Below are 22,672 nucleotides of genomic sequence, written 5' to 3' on the forward strand. Positions count from 1 at the left end.
CAATATCACTGATGAATATAGATACAAAAATCCTCAAGAAAATACTAGCAAACAGAATCCAACAACATATTAAAAGGATCATACACCATGATCAAGTGGGATTTATCCCAGAGATGCAAGGATTCTTCAATATACGCAAATCAATGTGATACACCATATTAACAAACTGAAGAAGAAAAACCATATGATCATCTCAATAGATGCAGAAAAGGCTTTTGACAAAATTCAACAGCCATTTATGATTAAAACTCTCCAGAAAGTGGGCATAGAGGGAAACTACCTCAACAGAATAAAGGACATATACAACAAACCCACAGCAAACATCATTCTCAATGGTGAAAAACTGAAAGCATTTCCTCTAAGATCAGGAACAAGACAAGGTTGTCCACTCTCACCACTATTATTAAACATAGTTTTGGGAGTCCTAGCCACAGCAATCAGAGAAGAAAAAGAAATAAAAGGAATACAAATTGGAAAAGAAGAAGTAAAACTGTCACTGTTTGCAGATGACATGATACCATACATAGAGAATCCTAAAGATGCCACCAGAAAACTACTAGAGCTAATCAATGAATCTGGTAAAGTTGCAGGATACAAAATTAATGCATTCCTATACACTAACAACGAAAGATCAGAAGAGAAATTAAGGAAACAATCCCATTCACCATTGCAACAAAAAGAATAAAATACCTAGGAACAAACCTACTTAAGGAGACAAAGGACCTGTATGCAGAAAACTATAAGACACTGATAAAAGAGATCAAAGGTGACACAAACAGATGGAAAGATATACCATGTTCTTGGACTGGAAGAATCAACACTGTGAAAATGACTATACTACCCCAAGCAATCTACAGATTCAGTGCAATCCCTATCAAATTACCAGTGACATTTTTTACAGAACTAGGACAAAAAATCTTAAAATTTGTATGGAGACACAAAAGGCCCTGAATAGCCAAAGCAATCTTGAGGGAAAAAAACGGAGCTGGAGGAATCAGACTCCCTGACTTCAGACTATGCTACAAAGCTACAGTAATCAAGACAATATGGTACTGGCACAAAAACAGAAATATAGATCAATGGAACAGGAGAGAAAGCCCAGAGATAAACCCACGCACCTATGGTCAACTAATCTATGACAAAGGAGGCAAAGATATACAATGGAGAAAAGACAGTCTCTTCAATAAGTGGTGCTCAGAAAACTGGACAGCAATGTGTAAAAGAATGAAATTACAACACTCCCTAACACCATAAACAAAAATAAACTCAAAATTGATTAAAGATCTAAATGTAAGACTGGACACTATAAAACTCTTAGAGGAAAATATAGGAAGAAGACTCTTTGACATAAATCACAGCAAGATCTTTTTTGACCCACCTCCTAGAGTAATGGAAATAAAAACAAAAATAAACAAATGGGACCTAATGAAACTTAAAAGCTTTTGCACAGCAAAAGAAACCATAAACAAGATGAAAAGACAACCCTCAGAATGGGAGAAAATATTTGCCAACGAATCAATGGACAAAGGATTAATCTCCAAAAAATATAAACAGCTCATGCAGCTCAATATTAAAAAAAAAAACAACCCAACCAAAATATGGGCAGAAGACCTAAATAGACAATTCTCCAAAGAAGACATACAGATGGGCAAGAGGCACATGAAAAGATGCTCAACATCACTAATTATTAGAGAAATGTAAATCAAAACTACAAAGAGGTATCACCTCACACCAGTCAGAATGGGCATCATCAGAAAATCTACTAACAACAAATGCTGGAGAGGGTGTGGAGAAAAGGGAACCCTCTTGCACTGTTGGTGGGAATGTAAATTGATACAGCCACTATGGAGAACAGTATGGAGGGTCCTTAAAAAACTTAAAATGGAACTACCATATGACCCAGCAATCCCACTACTGGGCATATACCCAGAGAAAACCATAATTCAAAAAGACACATGCACCCCAATGTTCACTGCAGCACTATTTACAATAGCCAGGTCATGGAAGCAACCTAAATGCCCATTAACAGACGAATGGATAAAGAAGATGTGGTACATATATACAATGGAATATTACTCAGCCATAAAAAGGAACGAAATTGGGTCATTTGTAGAGATGTGCATGGACCTAGAGACTGTCATACAAAGTGAAGTTAAGTCAGAAAGAGAAAAACAAATATTGTATATTAATGCATATTTGTGGAATCTAGAAAAATGGTACAGATGAACCAGTTTGCAAGGTAAAAATGGAGACACAGATGTAGAGAACAAACATATGGACCCCAGGGGGGAAAGTGGGGGGGTGGGGGTGGCATGAACTGGGAGATTGGGATTGACATTTATACACTAATATGTATAAAACAGATAACTAATAAGAACCTGCTGCATTAAAAAAATAAAATTAAAAAAAAATTCTGATGTGTTAAATCACCTCCATCTATGGAAATTCAACCTCCCTAATTCAGCCTGATGTTCACTTGCATGGTTCACTCCTCTCTGTGGAGGTAAAAGACAAAAGTTACAGGGAAGGATGCAAACATCAGTCCTCAAATTTCTACTTTCTCCTTCTTCATTCTAGGTACTTTTAACATTATTCTATTTGTGAAAACAAACAGAAGTTAAACACATAAATACAAACCTCCTTTCTCTATACTCTATGACCATTCATAAAAAGCAAAGACTGCCACCATTAAAAGTCTCTTTTTAAAGCAAGGTATAAAGGTAATATAGAACATGAACATAATATTTTTAAAATATATGATACGTAGATGTACATGTCAAAAAGATTTAAAAGTGCAAATACAAGATGTATATTCAAAATGATTAGGCAATTTTAAGTTTCTTCCTTAATATTTATATATTTAAATATAAATATTTAAAAATTTATAATTTTTCAACAATGAGCATGCATTTTAATGGTTTTTATTAAGAATTTGCAATCTTTATATCATTTTAGTAACTACTTTTTAATGAAACTGACTAGTAAGCCATGATTCTGTTATGCCCTTATAAATCCTTCCTGCATTTTTAATGAATTCTGAGAGTATCCTTGCTGATAATGAGAAAAAAGGAAAGCTATTAATGACATCTTTCCCATTATTCAAAAGAAAGATTTCAGATAAAACATTAAGGTAAATTCTTTTTTTTTTTTAACATCTTTATTGGAGTATAATTGCTTTACAATGTTGTGTTAGTTCCTGCTATATAACAAAGTGAATCAGCTATACGTATACATATAACCCCATATCCCCTCCCTCTTGCATGTCCCTCCTACCATCCCTATCACACCCCTCTAGATGGTCAAAGAACCGAGGTGATCTCCCTGTGCTATGCGGCTGCTTCCCACTAGCTAGTTATTTTACATTTGGTAGTGTATATATGTCAGTGCCACTCTCTCACTTCATGCCAGCTTACCCTTCCCCCTCCCCATGTCCTCAAGTCCATTCTCTACATCTGTGTCTTTATTCCTGTCCTGCCCCTAGGTTCTTCAGAACCTTTTTTTTTTTTTTTTTAGATTCCATATATTATGTGCTAGCATTCGGTATTTGTTTTTCTCTTTCTGACTTACTTCACTCTGTATGACAGACTCTAGGTCCACCCACCTCACTAAAATAACTCAATTTCGTTTTTTTATGGCTGAGTAATATTCCATTGTATATATGTGCCACATCTTCTTTATCCATTCATCTGTCGATGGACACTTAGGTTGCTTCCATGGCCTGGCTATTGTAAATAGAGCTGCAATAAGCATTGTGGTACATGACTCTTTTTGAATTATGGTTTTCTCAGGGTATATGCCCAGTAGTGGGATTGCTGGGTCATATGGTAGTTCTATTTTTAGTTTTTTAAGGACCCTCCATACTGTTCTCCATAGTGGTTGTATCAATTTACATTCCCACCAGCAGTGCAAGAGGGTTCCCTCTTCTCTACACCCTCTCCAGCATTTATCAAAACATTAAGGTAAATTCTTAATTTCTGTTCTTCTGAGCAAAGCCATTTTACTGGATGACTTTGTTCTTAATCCAAACAGTGGACAATGGGATTTTACTATGCATCTATGTGAATTAACACTCACAAAAAGGAATAACTTTCTTTTATCTAAGAAAAGGAAAAATGTAAATATGAACAAGTTGGTTTTTCAGACTTACTTTAGGAAAACTAACAAATATAATCTTATTTCATCCACCAAAGCATTAAAGCAACCCATGTTATTATAAAATTCTCCATTTGTAAATATGTAGATTCCAAGTTAATCAAAAATGTTTTAAAGTTTCTGGACAATTCCTAGATTAGGAATCAATGTTTATATTTATAAATGAAGAAGAAGAAGAAAAAAAAAAACAGGTCTTACATTTATCTCCAAAAAGTCCTTAACAATAACTTTAATCTTCTTTACAGGAAAGAAAATCGGGGAAACAGGAAACTGTAGTTATAACTTTTTATCATCACATTTTAGAAAAAATATTTTGACTATCACTTTTTCTAGAGGTTGAAATAAAACAGAATCATCTAACTTTTTACTAAAGATGATTTTTAAATTTCTAATGTTAACTGCATTATTAACCTGGAAAACTACTACTTACAACTCTGCTGTACCTGTAGATTGTGTGTGTGTGTGTGTTAATACAGGTAATATCTGATCACTCCTAATGCCAATAGATAACATTTCTGAAGGACATTTTCATGATAGAAATAATTTAAACACAGTATGTTTGTTTTCGGAAAGACAGCACACCATTTTCCTTCCTTTGTTCAATCTTCACACTAAATATAATCCACATTTAGAATATTCTTATTTACCTTATTTTTTATATTCCCATGCATAAAACCAGCTATTTAAGGACACTGAGCAAAGAACCTTATCATTTGTTACTTATGATCAGTAGATTTGCCTTTTTTCTGCTTTACAAGCAAAAATTATATTTCCACAAAATAAAATGAGTGTTGGGTGAGTTAACTTGAGCTAATGGTTAGGTCATGATGCTATAATAAGACTAAATTGACCATTTGATCACCGATCCCACCAAATGACTTTCATCTATTGCAGGGTCACAGGCAGCATCGAAACTCCTGCTGGTCAGTTTGCTGGTCACCAAGAAGAGCCAGGCAAATGAGCAGCTGGGTCAGCAGAAATCCACTATCACCATCTTCTATTTATCAACTTTACCACAAACAAATCATGTAAGAGTTGTCACCTGGGGAGAGATCCCCAACAATATACCCACTGGATCTTAACACAGATGATAATCTAAGAGGTAAAAGTGTAAAGTTTATTTTAGATGCTAAGTTGAAGAAATAAGATATTTTAAAACCCAAGTCCATTTCTATTAACCAGTATTTATACTTCGAATTTTAAAATACCATCCCATTAAACTCTGAGTCCCACTGCTAAGGCAAATGATGGCAGTAACATTCTCCTCTCTTGAACTGGAATAAATGTATAAAATATATAAAAAGATGACAGTTGTTGATCCCTTTACTCTCTCAGCTTTATTAATTCAGGTACTTTTACCTTTATGTAACAACTGTAATATAAGAGGAAGTATACCTTCAAATTACAATAAAAATTATCTTCCAAAGAGAGAGGGATCTGTTTTTCTTTTTTTTTTTTTAATTTAGTGGTGATAACCGCAACCCAATCAGTTTTCCACCCTCAATTTCTCTTCTGACCTGTAACTCTTTCTCATAATATGTTGCACAACGGATTGTAATTACAACTTCAGTCCTTTTAATTTGCCTCTCCTGGAGACTGAATTCCCAGAGTGAGGACAGCATAGCTTCTTCCTTCTTCCCACCTGCAGCCCATTAAGAGTATAAACTGACACACTACATGGTATTCATTTGCTCACAGATCAGCCTCTCCTACTAACTACACTATGAGATTCTGTGGACACTAGGTATGAATCATCAACACTTGACACAGTGCCAGGCTACAGAAAACTTTCAAATGTATTTAGTGAAAAATTGAGCATCTTAACCTTTGAATCTCTCCTACCACACTCAGTATCAGCAAAGCACCCTATGAATATGGACAATTGTACTTTTTGTATGAATCTTTGACCCAAGTCACATTCTTTCTTTGCCTACTAGCCATACTTTCAACTGCCTCTTTGGAGGGAAAAGCCTTGGGTTATGTCTGATTTATTCTCCAATCAAATATTCCCTACAAGAAAATACAGAGTTCAGGATATGTCTAATCAAGCAAAATCTCACAATACTATCCTTGATCAACCATGTGGTCCTTACAAAATTTATGAACCTGTAAATTTTAACACCTATTTTTTTTGGTTTAAACCAAGATTTGAGAATGCTTCCCAACACAGCTGATGTTAAGAAGGATGCCTGGAGAGATGGAGGTGGGAACAGGAAAAAAAGACCATAGTGAAGGAACAATTTAACGTATTTCTTCCATTTCCACCTTCATCCCAAGAGAATTTAAATGGGAAGGGAAAAAATGGAGGTAGAACCTGTGATTCAGAATAAGCTATAAAGAAAACAAAAGATACTGACTTTACAAACTGTGCGTTTTAAACTATCCTTTCAAATAATTTTTACAGAGAAATTTTTTTTAATCCACAGAATCTTTTGCTTCTTCCAGGAGCAGCTGGATTTCATCTCACCCAATATCCCCCGCCTCCATACACATACATATAGCGCTACCACTGAGTCCCTGTGCCAAACCAATCATCACAGGAGAAACTAAACCATGAGGATCATTTCCTAATTCTCTATGAAAAATAATCCCCAAATTTTTCCCCAAAGGCAAATTACCTATTCTAATGGGATTGAAGGGAGGTTGCGGGACGGAAGAGTTCATTATCATGCAGCTTCTCATTCTCTATAGGGAGAAAAATGGCATTAACTTCCAACAAGGGACAGCTACTCTTATACTGTATCCCCAGTTAGAACCTAAAAACAAGCAAAAAAACAAAAACCGATCCTTTGATGCATTCAAATGAATAGAAAGCTGAGACAGTTTACTTTGCAGCAATATAACCCCTTAAAAATCCTCCAGAGCTTGGGGGATGGGGGTGACCCATCAATCCCCCCACACCCTTGCCATATGGGGGAGCAAGATTCTGTCAAATAGAAAATGTCACTCTCCGCCTCCTCCGCCATCCCGAAAATTGGCTGGCACCGAGTGCGGAGGCGGCCGAGGGAAGAAGCGAGGAGGCGGGGGTGACCACACACACACACACACACACACACCCGCACACACACACACACCCGCACCGAGGGCTGATTCATGGCTTTTTAAAATGTTTTAAAGCTACAATTTCCTCCAACCGGAGAATTCTCACCCATTCCCCAACCCCAGCTCCCACCATGCTCCTCCCCCACTACATGGGGGTCAGCTGGTCTGTACCCCCGCCGCGGCCTCGACCCCGCGCGCCCTACGCCCCCAGGCGCGCGGCCCCCTGCCGGGGGTCCCCCACGCGCCCTCACCACCCCGAGGCCCGACGCGCCCAGGCCGGGAGATGCGTCGCACCTGGATGTAGTTGTTCTCGCAGTAATCGGCCACCCGTTCCAGATTCGTGTAACTGTCGAAGAGGGCCCGGCGGCCCCCCGGGATTTCCTCCTCCAGCAGCATCTGCAGCTCCGCCATCTTCACATCCTCCTCCTCCTCATACAGACCGCAGAGGCAGCGGCGGCAGCAGCGCCAGGGAAACCCAAGACTGGGAGAGGAGGAGCGGCGGCGACGGCGGCAGCAACCGGGAGGAGCGAGAAACACTCCCCGCCAGCGACAGGGGAGGGGGCAGCAGGAACGGGGGCGGGGCGCGAGCCGACGGACTCTGAGGACAGTCACCGCGGCGACGGCCGGCACGGCGCGCGCACGCGCGCTCGCCTCCCTCCGCCTCCGGGAGCCCGAAAAAGATTCCCACCCTTGGTCGCGCCGCCCGCCCCTCCCCCACTTCCGGCGTCTCCTAGCGACCGCGGGAGTGGGGGCCGGGATGCGCGCGGGAGTAGCGCGCGCGGTTAACCCTTCGGCCCCCGAAGGTTGCGTGGCTGGAGAAGCGCCCCCGGCTGTCTTTGTTAGTCCGGCGTGAACGCCCACCAGGCTCCGCCGTCTTTTGGCCCGCGTCTTCAGCAACTCCCCTCGGCGTTATCCTCAACCTGGGGCCCAACCCCATGGTCATGGGCCTGAGGGATAACATCAGCCCACTAAACTTTCATGCAGCTTTAAGTGCCGCTCCACTTTTCATTTTTCTCTTCATCTTCGACCTCATCCATCCTCTCTGGTACAGATAAGTAAATTTCAATTTCCTAATCCCAAATTTCCTGTCCTTCGCCTTTTTTGCACCTGTTTGTCCATTGACACCGTTTCCCCCTGCCAGGTTAGCCTCTGTTCTGTTCTCCTTTGACCATCCTCCGGACTTCAGCTTTTTGCGCTTGCCCCTCTCTTTGCTACGCTTCCTCAGTGACAACCTTTTCTGTCATTTCTCTGAGTCTGTCAACTTCACTTTTTTCTTCGTCTGTTCCGTGTTTAAAGTTTCGAAAACGGTTTTGCTGGTACTTTCATTCCTCACAAGGCTGTTACATGGATAAAATAAAAGTTTAAAGCACCTCGGGAAACAATAAATGACACAAAAATTCAAGGTAGATCACTTTGATCTTGCAGTTATTATTCTGTTATTCCTGAGAGACTACATCTTTTTTTCCTAAATCTGACTACTCCACACAATGTAATCTTAAAAAACTAAAATTCCTGACAACTGCTGAGATATTATGAAGTCCATGACCTTTATTTGTACTGTGGAAAGTCAAGGTTGACTACATTTGCAGTTTGGAGCAAGATTCATTATTTCAACTCTTGTATTTGTGATCTCTTGGCCCTCCTACAGTGATTTCCTCCCCCCCTTTTTTTTTCTTCCCAGATTATGAGGAAACTATATTATACTTTCTCAAAAAATCACTTTAATGCCTTACCATTACACATTTCTGGAGCAATCTCTGATGATGTTATATTGGCTTTATTATATGCACATTAGCAAATTGTGTTGAGTTTTCTCTGTGGAACCCAAATTAAAGGATACTGAAAATGTTGTTCCAGTCCAGCTAGTTTTGTTCTTAACCACTTTAAACATCTTCTGTATTAGTGGTTCTCAAACTTAAGTGTGAAGAGCTCTTTAAAATGAAAGCTGCAGGGTCACACTCTAGAGATTCATTAGCTTAAGTGATGGAATGGAGTAGTTACTTAAATGGCCCATAAACATGCTTCAGGGATTAACATATTAGATAAAGCAAACTTTTCTTTCGGACTAAAGTTCAATGAATGAAAGGCTACTGTTGTAACTGTGATAAGTCCACCAGGGTAAGTTAAATGCTAAACAGACTCTTCCCCCATTATTTGTTTCCACCTAGCATTCTTTCAAACACTGCTTAGCAATTAGCCCAATAAACAGTTCTCCCCAGAGGGACGATTCTTCATCCTAGGTATCACTGCGTGAAGATTCTAGTATGCACTTTCTCAAATTAATATGTTACTTCTTTGGATCTTCCTTATCTGAAAAATCAAAGGGTTAAACTCAGGTCAGTTCTTAAACTTCTGAGTGGATTGGCATCACCTGCAGGCTTGTTGAACCGCAGGATCGCTAGGCCCCAGCCCCAGACTTTCTGATTCAGTTGGTCTGCCCCACTTCATAGTTCTAACAAGGTCCCAGGGGGTGCCAATGAAACTGCCCTTATGGCTCTGAAGGCCTAAGTGGGACTCTCTGCCAAGAGAAGACCTTTTAATATTCGGCAGAATCTAAGAATTGAAGGACATAGATACACACTTCTGCCACCAAGAACATTTCAGCAAAAAAGAAGACAACTACAAAATCTATACAAAGTACATGCATAGTGTGTGCATATGTATTATCTGAGTGGAGGGATTGTAGGGTTTTTTGGTTTTGCGCATCTTAATTCTTCTAAAATGAGCATGGATTAGTTTATAAGAGTCCAGTGAGGCTATTATCTCCCCAAATCAGAGAGAATACTTTTATTAATGCATCCCAAGATGACATTTTTATAGCAATTTTATAATCAGTTTGATTCAAAGTAAGCATTAAAAAGTCGTAGATTTTTTACATATTAACCCAGTCATGCGAAGTGCAGTTGATTTTTTTTTTAATCTAATTGCAGGTCCTTATATTTATTTCCAATTATGCCTTGGCTTTTTCCCAAATTTAAACCCTCATTACCATCTCCTGAAATAAATTATCTTGCTTCACATCATCTACTGATTTGATAAGCAAGCCTTTGGGGTTCATTATAGCCTTCAATAAGAATGTTGAAGAAATCAAGGCCAAGAAGGGGGCCTAACGGCTTGGCCCTGGAAGACTCAGTTAGTCAGAGCCACTCTCAGTATGCCTTAAACTGGGCTACTTGTAACTATACCTTAAAGGATTCACATTTATCCAGTATTTCATCATCAGAGTCACATGACTGGTGAGAAAGTGTCAAATTCTTCTGCTGAAATAAAGATACTGTGGAATTCCCCTGATGTATCTCATCCTAGCAACTCTGTACTTAAATGAGGAAACTAAGGTAAAGCACATAATATATTGCCTAATATTATGGGCTCTATAAAGAAATAAATGTTGCTTAACTGAATTGTTTACATTGCTTGTCTTAACGATATCTAGAAGACATACTGATTCACTTCAGACTTTCCCCCCAGATTCTTCCTGCACACACTGACATGATAATTCATCATAAACATTGTTTTCAGGGACTTCCCTGGTGGTACAGTGGGTAAGACTCCATGCTCCCAGTGCAGGGGGTCTGGGTTCCATCCCTGGTCGGGGAACTAGATCCCACGTGCATACCGCAGTAAGCCCACATGCCACAACTAAGAAGTCCTCATGCTGCAACTAAAGATCCTGTGTGCTAAGACCTGGCACAGCCAAAATAAATAAATAAACATTAAAAAAAGGAAAAAAAAGATGCTCAACATCACTAATCATCAGGGAAACGAGACATCACCTCACACCTGTCAGAATAGCTAGCACCAAAAAGAATACCAAAAAAACCCCACATTATTTTCATCATTAACTCTTTGCCTCCAAATTTTCAGTCTCTCTTTTAAATGACATCAACCTATCAGTTTTAAAATCCTTAACATTGAGTATTAATTAGTAGTTAATATTACTGTATTTTCTCATACATTTAAAAAATTTATTAGAGAATAATATCTATGGCACCTAAAGAATACCATCTGTTTCATTTCCACACAACGGCACTTTCTGTAATATTTATCCCTTTTCCTGGTTTTACATTAAATGCTTGGAAACTATTAAATAAGAAACTATAAGAATGTCATCCTTCTTCATGAAGATACTTGGGACTGTTTTCTTTCTTTACCTTGAGAATCTCAAAACTAGTTTTCTGGCTGCTATATGATTTTATCAGGCAATACCAAGTTGGATATATATGTACATATACAGTTCAATGAATGAATATATATTTCAATGAAATTTAAAAGAATTCCTTTTTAAGCAGTTAAGTTCCCTGTTTGAGATATTACACAGTAGTAATCAGGAGAAATGCAAAGCAGAGTGTTTTACTCAAGCAATGACATGGTTAACTTAGTTCCTATTCTTACCCCAAACAAGAAAAATAATTATCAGTGATTAATATTTTCATACACATTTATATACACTGTGGGGTTTTAATCAAATTTAAGACTACCAGGAAATTTTAATACCAAGTGCATATAATGTGTATATATTAAATCTTTGAAACAAATTTTCTGTATGTGATCAGAAGATAAATGACTGGGATCTAAGCCTTATATTTTTAGGCACACTTTATCATCTGACACTTTGGTTTCAGTTTTAGTGATATAAACCTTGGTCTCAATTTTAGGGATACTTATTTAATGGTTAAAAATGTACCAAACTGCTAAAAAAAAAAAGCTTTACTGTGCAACAGAGCATTCCATGCTTTATAGCTATATGAATACACATTTTAAGAAATAAGTTAAAAATGACTGGAAAGAATACAAAGAATCCTCCAAAATTAGTCTGTAAGAAAAAAAAATCCCCTCCCATTTTCAGGAAGTCAGGAGTCCACAAGTCTCATACATATTTTTTTCATTTTCATTGAAAGTCATTTTTTAATCTATTATGGAAATTACAAACATACAGTATAGAAATGGTGTAATGAATACACAAACATCCAGATTAGATGTAACAATTAACAATGGCTTCTATTTTACCTTATATTATTCTTATGATACAGAATTTTAAAGAAAATTACAATAATCATGACATTTAACCCCGACTTTATTATATATCTCTAAAAAACAAGGATATTTTGCCACATAACCACGATATTGTTGCACATCTAACAAAATCAGCAATAATCCCCTCATACTAACCAACACCCAATAAAAAGCATTTTTCAAGAAGAAATTACTCTTGAAAGGAGAGAAATAACATATACCCAAGATACAACCTGGAAGGATTATATTTAAATATTTAGAATCTATAATAGTTTCCTGTAAGAGACAACAAAATAGCTCCCTTTCCTGTGAAAAGTGAAAAGAGGAAAAAAGTTTTTCCATCATACCATGAGTGGACAATATAAACCTGAAATTCTTCATGACAACATTATCTCTGTGTATAGACATAACCAATGGGGTAGATAATTTATCTTGAAAGGCATATGGTTTTGAAGAATAAAAAGTCCTCAATTCTTTAAGTTTCTACTAAAATTGGTTTTACATATCCCTACCCCACAAAAACAGTGAATTTCAGAGCTAAAGCATAAAACAGATTATCCTTTCCCACAGCAGACAGATCACCAGTTCACAAAAACTGGATTTCTAAAATTAGCTACTTTTGTTCACACTTTGTCTTAAATTATGTTAAAGGTTTTATAGAGCGTCAAGCCTCAAAATGTACTAACTAGGTTTTTATTACTGACAACTACATTGACCTTCACTTAATAACATGAATTGCTAAGAGTTTGAAATATACCAGTTTTTCTCATTATGCTTTAATACCATTAGAACCTGTATGCTGAATATTCACTGCAGCACGTATGATTTTCAAAGCTGCTAACTTTTTTTTGTAACAATCTGTTTCTTATCAGTTTCAGTAATACTGCAAACAAAGAGGTTATACTTTGACAAAATTGCTAACTAAACATCATGGTATTAATAAGTCTCACTTGTACAGTACAAGGTTGCTAAGAATATCATTGACCACCGATTGCTATGTTCATGAAATGGAATGTAGAAGAGGTTAACAGCAAAAAAAGTGACTCATGGTTTTCCTTGTCAAAGTAATTTTATGTAGCCTCTTGGAAAAAAAGGAGAAGAGAATAACTCTGGTATTTTAAAATGGCAAGGAATACTGAATTTAACTACACTTAAAATACATCAGTAGGATTTCTTACTTCCTCCTCCACAGGAATTAACAATATATTTCTCACATATTTCTATTATCTAGATGTCCAACCAAATGAATAGGTGAATGACTCATATCACTGAAATATTTCATAGGGTTTTATAATGATATTTCAGGGAAAAATCCCATTTTACCTTCCAGCAGAAAATGTTTGGCAATTATTAAAATACAGGAAAGAGCTCCATCAGTGAAATGGGGCTTCAGATAAGAGACTTATAGTGTACTGTATCATTTTTGCAACTTTAATAAAAATCTGTATTATGAAATTGCTTTTAAGTTTGGCATCTATTTGTTGCCTATTTGGTAAATAGTTTTTTTTTTTTTTTTTTTTTTCTTCCGGTACGCGGGCCTCTCACCGCTGTGGCCTCTCCCGTTGCGGAGCACAGGCTCCGGACGCGCAGGCTCAGCGGCCATGGCTCACGGGCCCAGCCGCTCCGCGGCATGCGGGATCCTCCCAGACCGGGGCACGAACCCGCGTCCCCTGCATCGGCAGGCGGACCCTCCACCACTGCGCCACCAGGGAAGCCCGGTAAATAGTTTTAAGACATCCTAGAGAGTTTTAAATCGCTTGATGATAAATCATGAAAAAGACATTTATGGGTATTTGCAAGGACAATTAGCATACAACCAGGAGGCACAGCCCTCAAAAACCACTGAGTCACAGCACCATGCTGTGTAAGGTCAGATGTGTCCAGGGCTAGCTTCATGGGCTGCAACCGGTGCAGTCCCACAGAAGCCCACACCTCAGAAGGACCCTATGTTGGGGTATGACACTTTGAAGGCACTGCAGTGAAATTCTCAAATTTTATTTGTGAATTTGTATTTTGTAAGTGAAGTCCAATGGGACCCTGGAGTATATGCCCAGGGCTTAGAGTTTACTTCCCTGCCTCCCTAGACATGTTCTCAGTTACCAGCCAGCTTCCCGCTCCCCGGTGCCCTGCACCCTGCCTGGCCTCCCTCTAACCATCCCTGCCCATTACCACTGCTGCCTTCTACCTATAGCAGCAGTAAGATTGCATTAGGAGGAGAGTTGATGAGGGAGGCCCACTTTCTGCCACGTCACCCTCCAATAGGGGCCTGGGAGCAGGTGTGGGGAAGGCTGGAGTCCAGCCAGCAGTTTGCTCTGCAGCATCTTGAGGCAGGGCAAGGAAGAAGTCATCTCTGCTTTGGGCTGGCCACACCACAGCATGTTCACCAGGTAATGGGCGGGGCTCCTCTGCCTACCCCTGATCCAGGTAAACAACACTGTCCCAGCATGGAGACTTCAATCCCTTGGGGGTGGAGTGGGGAGGGGGTCTCTCATCAACCATAGGTTAAAAGAGCAGACCCAACGGTGGGAAGGGGGGAGACTGACTTCATCCCCAGCTAAGACCCCATATTTTCATTTTGCACTGGGCATACAAATTATGTAGTTGGCCCTGATTGTGCCTCTTACAATAAAAATAAGCCCCCAAACCTTTATAAACATCATAGCATGTCCCATCATAGATGGGATACCTCTTTTCAAGTGTTTGTTTTTAGGAGACTATTATCCTATTTCTTCCAGTTATCAATAGCATAGTATAGTAATTTAGGCAGTTCTTTTTGCTTAGGGGGCCTTTCCTTGGTTTTAAATTCATCCTTTAGAGAATAATATGAAACCAAAAGGAAATCACATTCTGAACAAGTTTGGGGGAAAAAAATTGTGCTAGCCTGGGCAAATTCTCATATAAAATAAGTTCTCTCAGCTTTCATTTCCCCCTTTTATAAGGCTATTGGATTAGAACATATCCGTGGAGTCTCTTAAATGTAACACAGTTTTACAAAGTCTATTAAGACTAAAGTAAATTCAAAGCTAGCACATTAGTAGATCATACTTCTAATCTCAATTTAATTAATTATCTTCAGGGGTTCTTAAATTGCAAAAAAAAATTTATTTTTTACTATACCACAGAGGAACTAAAATATAAAACACAAACAAACATAGCTCTTTAGCAAGCATCTCAAAATCACAGGCAGCCATGTTGAGTTCTCAAATTCAAGTCATAGTTACAGTTACCAGAAGGTACCAGTGACCACCCCCTTATTCCACTGCTTAATAAATTCATATTTCCAGAATTGAGGATGAGAATTCCTTCCTCCTAAACTTTGGGTGTCCAAAATCCTAGTACTCTTCTCCTGGCCCCTGACGTGCAAAAGAGAGACTGACAGACAAGTGTATATGAAGAGAGGTAAAAGTAAGTGAAGAGGTCTGATAATGGTATCTCTCTAGGATTGCTGGATTGGAGTTCAGGCCAGAAGGAGTCTCTGGGGTGTCTCTGTGCACATGGCTGGCCATTGTAGAGCTGTCTCTTGTGGCTCTGGGTCAACCTATACTATGGATTAGATTTAGATGATCCCAAGGAGACTGGATCAGTTTGGGAGTTATCCAAGAGATTTAGTCCAAAATTTCCCAAACCTCCTAGGGCCCTCCTACAAATCCTCTAAATATGAAAAAAACAGAAACTCAGAACAGACTCATGGTTCTATTTCAATCCAGAATTTCATCTTGGGTTTGAAGCCAGATCAATCTCTGATCATGGAGAGAACAAGATGACATTTACCTAGGTGGGATCACCACGCTACAGAACTGCTCTGATGCTTGATTTGCATTTTTCAAAATTATATAATTCCCACAGGGCACCATCTAGATAGAAATACACCACAGTGCCCAATTCTTGTGATTAAACCCTGTATTGAGAAAGATGAAAACCTCAGAGACAGACATAAGTTTTATACACACATTAAGAAAGGTTGTCATGGCAACTTCGCTTGAAGATATGTATTTTTAAATCTAAGTAAATTTAACATTCAAAACACATTTGCATCTCCCTCAAAGGCTCTGTATCAAGAATATTAAACAAATTTTTTCCAATTCCCTTTGAATCTACACTTCCTCGGAAGCTTAACAAAATCCTATGAATATAATAACAGCATTGACTTAAGCACCTATCTTTGGAAGGCTATGAGAAAACGCAAAATGAAAGCCAAATAATGCTACTCTTTTACTCCCAGAGGCCCTAGATTTCCCCCTCTAACATTTTAAATTGTGAGCAGGCTATGCCATATAATCTCTACAAGGTCCTTTTAAGCTCTAAAAATCGATTATCTGTTAGCTGCTGGCCTCGCCACACAGCAACGAATCAGGAAAGATGAACACACCTAGCGCTGCAGTATAACTGAACGATTCATACAAATGACTATAATCAATACCGCTCGTTCACCCACTCACACCGATTCCTAGCTGTGTTTCTTCTCGCTCTGAACGATCTCCAGTATTTCTATTCAGCATCAATGTTGACAGTTTTCCTTGGTAAGATACGTAGTTTAATTCTCTTGCTCATAAACTAAAAGTAACAGAAATAATGGTTTCACTCCCAACGGTTCCTTGTGCTTCTTTTGCCTCTACAGACTGTAACTGAAGCCTTCTGTTCTTTGTCGTGTAGTCAACTACAAGTATCCTTCCTTTGTCCCTTTCAGCCACTAACCTAAAGGGTCCTTGAGTTGCTTCCAAACCCAGGACCTAGAGAGCTCAAGTGCTAGAAAGTTAAGCTTTGGCACATGAGACTGGGCTTCTTCCTCCTGGGAAGAAGAGAGAGAACACAGTAAATTCCATGTCTGTTTGGCTCAGTGCTATATCCCCAGCGTCTGGAATAAGATCTGACACACATTAAGTGACCAATAAAAAAGTGTTGCCTAACTAAATGGGTCACATTTCTTTGGACAGAAATGGAAGTCAGGAGACGGAGAGAGTCAGGAGAGTAAGAGGGCTCTGTCCTCTGACAGGGAAAAGAGGAGGAGGTGAGGGAGTGAGAGAACATGGAATTCAGGTGCCTTGGTTCTAATACGGTCACTCCTAGTCTGGAGAATCTCTGGACCATGCATAGGTTAAAGAACTACCTAAGACAGATGCGCCTTTAGACTCCTTTTGTCTGTAGATCATTTTGGACACGACATCTATAGATCTACTGAACACGACATCTCCATGAAACACTGGTTTTTCAGGATAATAGGTATAACTTGAAAAAGGGGTACCATCATCAAATACATTTGGAACACTCAGTGTTACACCAAGTTAAATTAGGTTTCCTTACAGTAGAACTTCTCAGCTCTTCCAATATATTAATATGCGTTCTGAGAAAGAATATATGTATATAAACTGAGAATGAATACGATCAAGGAAACTTTCTCAGAGTATCTCATAGGATAGGGTAACATGAGACACACTTTGGGAAATAATGCTGTTGCTAACCTAATAAAAAAACTCTGATCCTTAAACATTTCCTAGTTTTAATGATGATCTAGTGATAAGATATCGAAGGAACAAAGGACTACTTGCTTACCAACTATTTTGGTTGATATTTTGTAGAACTATAGGCTATTATAAACCTATGTTCACACCTAATACAGGCATCACTGAAAGATGTCCATACAACATCTTCTTAAATACTTCCAGCAATGGGGTACTTAGCATATCACAAAGTGCTATTATCATTAGAGGTAGTTTGGCTACCTGGAAATCTTTTTCAACTATTAAGTAACTTCAATAATCTCCTTTATTCTATATGCAGAGAAAACCTCAATGAAGATTTCATTCATTTATTCAAAAATATTTACTGATTGCCTTTTTGGAGACAGGCACACTACAACTTTATCTATAATATAGTTACAAAGTAAGTTTCATTCTCTACTATCATGTGTTAAAAATTAAAACAAGAATATGCAAATATTTTAGATGTATATAAAGGTAGATTTTTAAAAAAACTACCAAACAGGATTATTTGTGACTTATTTGCTCCTGGCAGTTTATCCATGCTATAACAAGATCCATTCCCAATCTGTAGAAGGACAGCCACCAAACTGTAAACTGACTGAATGGGAAGCCGACTGGAAGAAGGAATGTCATTTCCTGCCTTTTGTTTACTGTCTGGATATTTTACAAAATGGCTTCCAGCTCAAATTTTACAATTATCCATTCACTCAGTGTCATAAAATTCTATAAATCAAACATGAAATTGATTTCTATTGTATTTTAAAAGTCTACTCCCACCCCAAAATAAGACCTTACAAAATTGAAGTAACAAAAGAAAATGTCTGAAATGCATTAAATGAAAAGTAGACCAAATTGTTCTGATTGCAATAGGTAGAAATATACGTATGTGGGAACAGGAAAAAATTTAAACAGTTGTACAAGTGGCAGTTGAGTTGGCAGTATTTAGTTTCCTTTGAGATTTCTTTTAATACTGCTGTTACATTATTCTTTTAATCATTTTCTTTAGCTATTATGAACTATACATCATTTGAAACTATTGCTTGGTTCTCTCTTAAATAAGAACAAAACCCCACTAAAACCCACTGAAGCTATTAATATAATCTGAAGTTTAGATCTTTTACTGTTTCTTAGCTAGTATTTGCTGTCTTTATTTACAGTATTTCTTCTAGCAGGAATGAAGAACTATTTTAGTTAGTCCAACCTGTACTTACCTACTATTACTTTCTAAGGACTAAATGAGATGGGTATATAAAGAATTTGGTTTGTAACAAATGCTCATTCCAGTCCCCTGTTCTACTTCGGCAAGTTTCAGTCTCACTCCCTTTTATCAGGGCAGATCACTGACAATGCTCAAAGCAACACAGTATCGAGCCTTTTTGGCCACGCTGATTTTCTGACTTCTGCAATAACAGCAACTGCTTTGTTGTCACTGCCTCCCTTCCCCCAACCCCTCCCCTTCTACCTTCATCATTGGTCTTAGGAACTTAGGAAACAGGCATAGGACTGGCTAAGAAGAAAAACAAGGTCGTTAGCATCAACTTGTTGACAATATAAAAACCCACCCTTGAAAACAGTGTCCATTTCTCTCGCAGCTATCTTCTCACAGCTACTAAATGACTCCTTGATTCTACCGGCCATGTCTTCACTTTTACACACTCAGTAGAATTATGTTTTTTTAAGCAGTTTTCAATGTGTCAACATAACCACATGTGAAAAAAAGGTACATTTTATAAAGGGTAACAGTACTTTTTATGGGTCTGGAGAAAAAAATAAACATGTCTTCAGGGAAGGATTTTAATCTGTTTCCCCCAGAGTCCAAAAACAACAAAGATTCTTAAAATGTCCTCTTAAAAGATGAAATGCTATCCCAATTTGAACTTAATTATATTGAAGATTTTTCTTAGGATAATGGAGTAATTTCATTTCTTAAATGCTCATTGTAACACCTAGATTATGCTATGACTTTAGCAACTTGGTTCTACTAATATATAACTGTTCTGATAGAATAGATGGAGAAGTAAGGCAATTTTTAAAGTTGAAAAGAATAACAATATTTGAGAAGGGAAAGAGGTAGAGAAAAAGATTGACAAGTCTGTGCCTACATTCTGAGTGAGAAGAATAGTAATGTTCCAGCTGTGGAAAACACTACTGGTTCATAACATATTAAATGAAGAGAACATTGTGTATAATATGTCTGTAAAAATTACATGTGGATTAAAATGTAGAAGGATCCACCTCAGAAGCTTAACACTGGTTAAGTTCAAATAGTGGTGATGGAGTTTCCTATTTTTGTGCTTCTATGTTTCCTAGATTTTTCTACAATAAACCCATATAATTTTCTAATAAAAAATAGAGCATTTTGTCTTTAAAATACAAACTATTTTAATATAAAGAAAACAAATAAATTTTGATATTGAGTCTATAAATAAGATATAATCTATTTATATAAAAAAATGAAACTGCACATTTGTGGGCCAAACAGCATGTGAGTTTTTCATTTTTCCCAAACATATGCACAGAATTAATTCTGTTTTAAATTTTATTAGCACAAAGTGTGGAAGAGCCCTTTCATTCCATAAAAAATGTGTTGTGTTGATGTTTTTAACAATAAACTTCTGAACTATCAAAAAGAATGTAGATCAAAATCAGTGAAGAAATAGTTTTTAAAAAGCCAAAAAGCTATAACATTTAAGAGTCCTGCTAGAGCCATGCTACGAGCCATCCGTAACACTGAGGCTACTAAAATTTAGGTCATTTGACAAATACAAAGGGCCACGTAAGAACAGCAGTGAATGGATAACTTATTTTACATATGATTAACAGTAATTTTTATTTTTTAAAAATCCTCTAGAAAAATGACTTATTTTTAATGTTTCAAGTTCTTTATGTAACTCTGGATAAAATATGCTTATTTACCCGATTCTTCTATGCTCCATTTTCCTCAATTCCATCATTATTATACATTGTCTCACTTATTGGCAACATGCCAACACCCTGACTCTGGGTCAGTTACCCTGTTTTTGCCTTGATCATGGCTGATCAGGTCGCACTTGCTTTAAAATTCTGCTGATCTCATCTGATTTTACTGACACTTGGCTTACATATCAACTGGCTACTCTAACCTTCCAGTGCCAGTTTCCAAACCAATTAAGGTACCTGGATAACAAAGGAAGATGCTCTTTATATGCAAAACCATAGAATATGATAGGCGACAGGGAATAAATGTAACAACATGCCTTTGTAGAAACATGATGCTAGGAACTAAGAATACATTTCACTTAAAGTTTCAGAATTTAAATTATTCCATAAATTAAATGCTTTTGTCAGAAATAAAGGCTGCATCTAGTTACTTAGTTTCTATGTTTAATTACTTATTACTAGGTCTAAAATGTTAGCTATATAACCATAAACACAACATAAAATAACTCAATTAATAACGGGTACATTCTTGAAACTAAAATTACAAGAGAAATTCAGCAGTGTCAAAAATAAGCCCATTTGCAAACATTTATCACTGTTCTTCCTTTCCTCTCTATCAGCACTTGGCATATTTCCTTCATATCTCCTTTTATCTTTAAAAAAAGAATTCTTCAAGAACAATGTAACCAAAGAAAGCAAACTAAAATACAATGCTGTCAATAAAAAAGCATTAAATATAAAACTTACCAGTACTAAAATATAAATTTGAAAGATACTTATTTTTGAAAAAGCCCCAATATTTCTTTGCTTACTCGTTAGACTGACCATTTTTCTAAAAGTTTATTAGCTGTTTCCCCTTATAAAAGCTGTTTTGTCCATTTATCTATTGTATGTTTTCTTAACAATCTGTATGACCTCTTTATATGTAATATGGATATTATCCCTTTCTGTCATATATTTTGCAAATATTTTCGACCCATCTTTGTTTTCTTTCTTTTAAATTTGGTTTCAGTTTTTAGTTAATGCTCTCTCATTTCTTATGTTTAGGATATGACATAATAATAAATAAATTCAGGAATTTTTTTTTCCACAAATGATGATTAGTGGAGTAATATAGTGTTACTACAATTCCCAGCAAAAAAAGGACAGACAAGCCTCACTCTTAGTTTGCTACTTAGGAAGGACACCACTTCAAAACACATTCAGAACTAACTGTATTATTTTCCAAATGATTCAGAACTGTTCAAAATGATGAGCAATGTACAAGTCATAAAATAAACACTGCTGTCTGGGAAGGCATACAAGCAAATACAAGGTATGTTATTTACTGAATTACTCAAACCTAATAACAATGATTAAACACAAACTAATTTATACTCAGAAAATAAAAATATTAATCCAATAAATAAAATTATATAAAGTCCTTTTTTTCTTTTCCTTTTTATGTAAAGTCCCCTTTAAGAGGATTTACTGAAAGCGTGAAAATGAGTTATTTTTCTCTTTTATGAATATTTAAAAAAACATTATTGTGAAAAATAATTTCTCTTCAAGTATATTAATTTTAGAGATCAAACTAACGCTAAGAATATGAAAACAATGACATAGAAACTGATAAAACAAAAGTTAAAAGTAGAAGTCCTCCCATTAAAATTATCACTATATTGATGCAATAAGTATAAAAGTATACGATGCATTAAGAAACTCTGATATACAAAAATTCAAATTTACATGATGAAGTACTAATAAGTGTTTATATTATACAATGATGCTTGCCTTATAAAAGGATTCAATACATATTTTCTAAATGGTCATTTCCCTCAACAAAGTTAAGTGTATACAATTTTAATATCTCTTTGAGACAGTGATCCAAGCTTCCTCCTTGGATGATGTTACCAGTTCATACTTAGTTTCAATAACTTGTCCCTCCACAGAAAGTAGGTGCAGTCTCCTCACCAGTACACTCAAAAGTACTGTGGTCACCATATATGCAAACCTAGTCAGGAAGAAAGTCAACAGGTTACTAAAAATTAACAACTATACTTTAACTATATAGATTGTTCATTCTC

At 37.1% G+C, this 22,672-nt stretch overlaps 2 protein-coding genes across 10 annotated transcripts in view; both read right to left on the reverse strand.

Moving 5' to 3' along the window:
- Positions 1 to 7,837, reverse strand: part of ABI2 (abl interactor 2) — a 107,290-nt gene extending 99,453 nt beyond the window's left edge. For 6 of the 8 annotated variants that reach the window (XM_082630118.1, XM_082630122.1, XM_082630120.1 and 3 more), the window contains exon 1: positions 7,489 to 7,837. In XM_082630118.1, coding sequence (XP_082486244.1) covers positions 7,489 to 7,605 — 117 coding nt within the window. In that variant the 5' untranslated portion in view covers positions 7,606 to 7,837. The remainder of the gene's footprint in view (positions 1 to 7,488) is intronic. The other 2 variants (XM_082630115.1, XM_082630116.1) reach the window with 1 other exon arrangement.
- A 4,336-nt stretch (positions 7,838 to 12,173) lies between these two features.
- CYP20A1 (cytochrome P450 family 20 subfamily A member 1) overlaps positions 12,174 to 22,672 on the reverse strand; it is a 74,077-nt gene continuing 63,578 nt past the window's right edge. For both annotated transcript variants that reach the window (XM_082630713.1, XM_082630714.1), the window contains one exon: positions 12,174 to 22,599. In XM_082630713.1, the coding sequence (XP_082486839.1) occupies positions 22,449 to 22,599 (151 nt within the window). In that variant the 3' untranslated portion in view covers positions 12,174 to 22,448. The remainder of the gene's footprint in view (positions 22,600 to 22,672) is intronic.

Source organism: Mesoplodon mirus, assembly GCF_964341445.2.
Source record: "Mesoplodon mirus genome assembly, chromosome: 8".
Classification (NCBI taxonomy): Eukaryota; Metazoa; Chordata; class Mammalia; order Artiodactyla; family Ziphiidae; genus Mesoplodon; species Mesoplodon mirus.